Below are 6,759 nucleotides of genomic sequence, written 5' to 3'. Positions count from 1 at the left end.
AGACTACTGCCTACCAAGCGTAATCTTTAAAAGTGAAGAACTACATCTATGTTCTTTTACAATCTCCACTCCTGAATTTATATTCCATTACAATATAGTATCTGACACAAAGGGATATCACACATAAAAAGACAAACCAGGTCATTTTTAAATGTTAACTTTCAAATTATGATACTAGTTTTTGTGATTAAAAAAATCACTAAACATGTAAGATATAAAATACACCCCAAAAAATTTTTACGTTTAAGAGCTGAGGGTTACCATTTTTAACATAAAAATTCTGAGATGGGATTAACAAAAAAAAAACAATTTTAATATATACCACAGAGCAATAAGTTTAAATCAGACTATTTTGAGTTGTGTAGCCCTTTATTAGCAACTAAAATAGAAGGTATCTGTTGTACATGGGTAGTAATTGACTATAACTGGAGGTTTATTATATTCTAATACAGATCATTTATAAATGCAATTTCTTTATTAAAAAGCTTCCACCCCTTTTTTTGTTTGTTTGTATACAATTTGCAAAACTATTCTGAAAGCTGAATATATGTGCACAAGTCTGCAAAGAGTGCAAATTTAGGATATGGTAAATGCTTTACAAGTTGCTTTCAAAAAACTGTCTGCCACAATTGGGCCTTTACATTACCATCTTTTTTGACCAAAATATTTTGATGCCAGCCTTCTTTCCACTGCCCTAAACAACAAAGCATCTTTTAATGAGTTGAAATTAAGGAAGGACTACACCTACTAGAAAAGAAGAGAAGTTCTATTAGTTTGAGGTTTCAGAATTACCCCAAACCAGAAACAGTATCTTTGAAAGGGCTAGGCTGGGACCCCAGACAAAGTATGAGTATGTGCAGGTGGCATCCCTGAGGATTCAGAGCTTCAGTGGACCGTGAGTGCTCCAGCTGCATAACTCACTGAACTGTCTTGCCAGCTTCTACACTGGCTTGACTGGGCATAATTCAAAAAGGAAAAGCTCATATTCATTCCATTCTTTTGGAGCTCTGTGATAGCCTAGAAAAAGAAAATTTTGGTTATGACATACACCATACATAAAAATGAGCCCTCTAAATGTGTTAGTGGTCTAATTTTGTCCACTTCACTGATGAAGCCTAGATCTCTTAATACTTTTCACACATTTGTTTCCTGAAGTTCTGTTGTTGTAGTCTCATATTAAATAGAAAAAAGAGAAAATTCCTCATTTCTTTCAAAGAAATTCCCCATATCTAATTTCTTGATAAATATCAGTCATCTTTCACCCTACCTCTCCCTGTATTTAATAAGGCCACTTTAAAAAACAAACCAAAAAGATCTTCTAAGCCAAATCTTCACCGCTTCTGGCTTGATACCTGGGAGTCTTTTCTTTGTATGATTTTAACTAAATTTGAAGTGTATATAAATTAAGTCCTAGGTCTAAGGGGTATACTCGAGTTGTTCTTTCAATTGTGGACTGGCTCATCATTTATTTTATAAAAATTTTATTTAATTTTATTCAGATTTTAGGAAATTAGTACGATTTATTATAGTTTAAATTTCAGAGATCAGTTCAAGCCATTGACTGGCTTTTCTTCCAATCAATCAGTATTGCTTAACACAAAAGCCTTCCTAAAAACACACAACATACTATCCTTCAAATCACATTAAAATAACACGAGGCTTGAAGGCTCTGCCCTAGACTATTATGGACTACATGGCCTTCACCATTATTGCTCTGTCCCTCCTACCAATGAGCCTATTGCTACTTTTTCCTCTCATTCTTGAGTATATCCATTCTCTTCTTTCTTAAATAGTTTCACATTTTTCTTTCAGAAATTTCATATTGCTTTATTTATTAGAGGGAAAAAATAATACTATATTCCTTTCAAAAACCCAGCTCAAACAACAAGTGCTGGAGAGAGGCTAAGGATCTGTGAAATGGTGGGAGGCTACAGTGGGGTACACCTATACATCATTTCATTTGCATGGATTCAGCATAGTGTTTGGTGCACAGCAAATTCAAATTTTGCCTTTTGAAACTTTTTTTTTCCCTGAATATTTTTGAGCTGCGGCTGATTGAATGCGTGGATGCAGAACCCACGGATATAAAGGGCTGACTGTATATGCCATCTGTCTTGCTTTATTACGAACTTCTAAAGTTCAAGGGTTAAATGTGTCCATTTATTTATTTATTTTACAGCCTAGAACACTAAATAAAACCGAAAAATTAATAAGACCATATGTCTTGAAAGATCAATCTGATTGATATTTGTAAAACCAAATCCACTGCCCTCGAGTCGATTCCGACTCACAGCAACCCTATAGGACAGAGCAGAGCTGCCCTATAGGGTTTCCAAGCAAGAGCTGGTGAATGCAAACTGTTGACCTTTGGTTAGCAGCCAAGCTCTTAACCACTATGCCACTAGGGCTCCATTTGTAAAACGGCACATTAGAATTGGCTGAAAGTTAAGAGAAAATATGGGGTCTCTATTCTAAATAACTTTCTGTATTTAACAGAACATATTGAATTGTATTCCAATAATAAATAACTTTATTCAAGTATCTAAAACAATGGAAATCCACATTAACTTAAAGGTACTTGAGAAAGAAAACTGACTATATGTACATAAAACCAGGGATAACAAGGTATCACAGATGGTAACGTTTAAGATATTTTGAAACATCACAAGATCAAATGTTAAAAGTCAAGCCGTCATAAAGATACTCACATTTAATAACACCCCGATAGGATGTCTTCCACATATTGTATTATGGTATTTCTTCAAGTAATTGCTAAAAGATACAGGGTCTAATTGTTCTATAATACTCATGCCCTAAAAAAAAAAAATGAGAAAGAACATGAAAGAAAAGGAAAAAGAATATAATGTATTACTTACTAATTATATTTTAAAAATGTCAGAGGTAAGCATCATAATTTTTCAATTAAGGAGAAGTAAACACATTAAATAAACCTTGTGAAATATCAAACTCACTCATCAAATGTAATCTTAACTATTTCAACTCTCAATAATATATATGCTTCATTGACCAAAAAAACTTTGAATCCCCAGCTTATTTTTCTCTGACTTCCTGATATGTTTCTACACCATATTCACCAGCTGTCATTTAGCTTACAATTACACTTTCCACTGTTTTAGTTTCCTTAAATAATATTTATAAAAGTATATCTGCCATAATATTCATATGAAATCTAAATGAAATTTATTTATTGCTGTTTTTGTCTTTGTATTTCTCCCTGCCACTAGCATGAATAATCAAAATTTTATTGTAATTTAACTGCTTCACTAACATATACTTATATATTAACAGAGTATAACACATTTCAAATTATCAGCAATTATCTAAGTATAATACCAAAAACTAAGAAGATAGTTAACATATTTTTAATTAATCTAAATCCCATGAAAGACTGATAAAAGCTTAAGAAACATGGGTCTTTTATAACAAGTTTAAAAATGAGTTTTTCCCATCTCTTTATACTTTAAACAAGAATAATTTATTTTCAACATTTTAATCCAGAATCAGATTTAGTTATTGTTAAAATGACCACTTTTATACTTTAAACGAGAGTAACTTATTTTCAAGATTTTAATGCAGAATCAAATTTACTTATTGTTAAAATGACCACTTTTACACTTTAAACAAGAATAACTTATTTTCAAGATTTTAATGCAGAATCAAATTTATTTAATTATTGTTAAAATGACCACTATGATCTGGACACTCCAAATTCTACACTGTCAAATATATGTCAAATAATGTATTCATAATTCACTAATATATAGCAACTTTAATCATCTGAATCAGCCACTAAATCACTGAGTCTAATTCATTCAGCAATTACCTTATTTTGTTACTCAGCTAAAACACTTCACCCATGTGTTCAATAAAGCAGATTAATATCCTCTGTGAGAAATGTAAATGGTGGTTTAAATACAGACTTCATTGGTTTATTTTGTATAGCTTTATTATTATATTCCATGTGTTCTAACAAAATACACACCTATGGTAATCAGATGAACATCCATAATAAAAAAGTGATCTAAAACATGATAATAATCAGTAGATGGCATGCAAATTTTGCACTGACAGCATCAGAATTTGATTTTATAAAGAACCTTTCCTTAGAATATTCAAGTCCTTCATAAACATTATCACATTTTCTCACTGAATATATATCTTAATTGCTTGCACATAAATTAACCACTGTCAGATTTATCCACAATTTTTAACACTAAGTTGTTTTTCCCCTGCTAACTTAAGAGCCAAACCTAAGATAAACAATTAATATCATAATTTTGATGTAAAGAAATTCATAAAAAAGTAAAAAAAAAAAAAAAACACTTGTCCCTAAATTTCTAAATTTTCCCACTTAGTACCGGCTGTAGTAGAGTCAATTCCAACTCATGGTGACCCCCTGTGTGGTGTCACAGTAGAATTGTGCTCCCTAGGGCTTTCAATGGCTGATTTTTCAGAAGTAGATTGCCAGGTCTTTCTTCCAAAGCACCTCTGGGTAGGCTTGAACCTCCAAACTTCCAGTTAGCAGTCGAGCTTGTTAACCACTTACACCACCCAGGGACTCCTCTCTTCATTATAGTATAACAAGAGTCATTCTAATGATTCTTTTAACATCCTTGCATAACACAATTAAATACTGTAAGAGAACTTCTAATGCTCCTGACTGAAGTGGAGGACTTTACCTTAAAAAGAATTCTAACTCATTAATAAACTACGTGACATAGAGGTTCCAATGTACTGCTTAACGTTAAAATCACGAAGAACATTCGGAACAAACTTACCACATCTATATATCAACACATGATGAAAAAGCCAAAGAGGAGAAAACAAATGATCATATTTGTAAAAAGACAAATTAAAGAATTCAAAGTAACTGGCCAAGGAACTTTTATATGCAAAGATATATACTTATAAATGTAGAGAAGACACTACTAAACAAGAGTTCAAAATGAAAACACATGGGTTAAATTACAACAGAGAAAATTAAAAATTTGATGATGGATGTTAAGGGATTACTTTATTAAAATTTTCATTTGTTTTTATTTTAATTTACTAGGGTCTGGTATGTTGAGAATTTGTTCACATTAATCTGAAACATGAAATTGGTCACGTAAGATATAAACAAATTTAACAAAGTTTAATTAGTTATGAACTTTGATTCCCTAAAGTTTCTTATTTACCCAGGGCAAGAATCACTTCCACTATACTCAATTCTCTGACAAGTGTGATCAAGGTGTGCCTTTTTTATTAATGACAAAGAGGAAAACGTTAAGGCTTTTTTTTTTTTTTTTAACTAGGTAAACCCCTCCAAATGGACAGGTAAACGTTTCCATCAAAAAATTCATGGAGTATGCAAACAGAAGCAATAATGATAAAATTATATAACAGAATATCCATTTGCTAATACTGAATACTGGCAAATATGCTTTAATATATATTGATATTTTTATACTGAAATTATTATACCAAAATTCCAAGATGATGGAAATGCGAGTTCAATAAACTCCAAAAAGATCCAAAAGAGTCTCCCCAAATATGCCTAATTAACTTTTCTATTCCTTAAAATACTGAAGATATATCAGTGAGTCGAAAATCCAGGCAATGGAAAGCTTGCCTAGGGCCTACTGTATCAAAAATTTGATTGTTCGTGTGAACTTAATCTACTATGAAACAGTGAAATGCGTTAATACCCATTCATCTCTAAGATATTAAGCAGACATTAAAGTACCAAAAGCCAATTAATCACAATCTGTGTTTCTGAGGAACTTAGCAGCTTCAGCAAGTAATTCTAAAATTGAGAGCTAACACCTCCTACTACTGGGGGGGAAAATCTATTAGTGTGCTGGTTCTCCCAGTAATAAGTAAAAGCTTGTAATGTCAAAATCCCAAGTGGCGATCCTAAACTGAACAGGCAGTTTTAACTGACAGAGCCGCATAATCAGAGCTGATTTAAGACAACAAACATGAGCAAATATTTTCCCTTTAAAAATGAAGCTCATCTACATAAGTTATTTAAAATATTACCCAGAAATAAAACTTTCCCTAAAGTAACAAACACGAAAGAGTAGCAAAAAAAAGTTTGTAGAGACCTTTAAAAAATAAGAACTAGAATCATGTGTTTTAATCATTACCACACAATTAATAAACTAAATATTATAAAATCATTAGAACTCTGGTCTCACTTTTTAAAGGATAGACATTTATATCAAAGGGGTGGGTAAACATTTATGGGAACGGGTGAGAAAAGAAAATATTCTGTTTTCTTTAAGAGATTCTAAGATTAAATCCTATAGTGAAAGAAATTTTACTAAAAAAAATCCTAAAAATAGCAGCGCTAAGGAGCAATGTACTAACAAATGGCTATCATACAGATAATGACATAAAACCTACCAAAGACTATTAAAGAAGCTATGAGCCAAAGTTTGAGAGAAAGAAATATGAGTAGGAAAATATGAACAATTTTCATTTTCAAAAGAGTACAACGGAAGAAAGAAAAGTAGATGAAATTCAAATTAAATGAAGTTAGTCGCTACTGATAAATTTGGAGGGAAAAGAAGTTATAAAGAATGAACTACAGCGACATTTTCAGATTCTCTCCGCCAAATCCATAATTAAACACTGGTCTGCAGCAGAAAAAATGATAACATCTGACTATGTAATATTTATAAAACATAAGCATGGCTAATATTTCATGTAAGTAACCTAAAGTTCACAAAATCAATGTCTTAAAATGCTTTCTGT

General features: G+C 31.7%; 1 protein-coding gene across 3 annotated transcripts in view; it reads right to left on the bottom strand.

The window, feature by feature from the left end:
- Positions 1 to 214: 214 nt before the first annotated feature.
- The window catches only part of MEMO1 (mediator of cell motility 1), a 130,745-nt gene continuing 124,200 nt past the window's right edge, over positions 215 to 6,759 (bottom strand). Inside the window, exons 7-8 of one of the 3 annotated variants that reach the window (XM_049870410.1) lie at positions 2,709 to 2,813; positions 215 to 1,017 (exon numbers count right to left, since the gene is read on the bottom strand). In XM_049870410.1, coding sequence (XP_049726367.1) covers positions 886 to 1,017; positions 2,709 to 2,813 — 237 coding nt within the window. In that variant the 3' untranslated portion in view covers positions 215 to 885. The remainder of the gene's footprint in view (positions 1,018 to 2,708; positions 2,814 to 6,759) is intronic. The other 2 variants (XM_049870408.1, XM_049870411.1) reach the window with 2 other exon arrangements.

This window comes from Elephas maximus, chromosome 26, assembly GCF_024166365.1.
Source record: "Elephas maximus indicus isolate mEleMax1 chromosome 26, mEleMax1 primary haplotype, whole genome shotgun sequence".
NCBI lineage: Eukaryota > Metazoa > Chordata > Mammalia > Proboscidea > Elephantidae > Elephas > Elephas maximus.
Note: the sequence above shows the minus strand (reverse complement) of the source record. Positions and strands in the feature narration are given on the sequence as shown.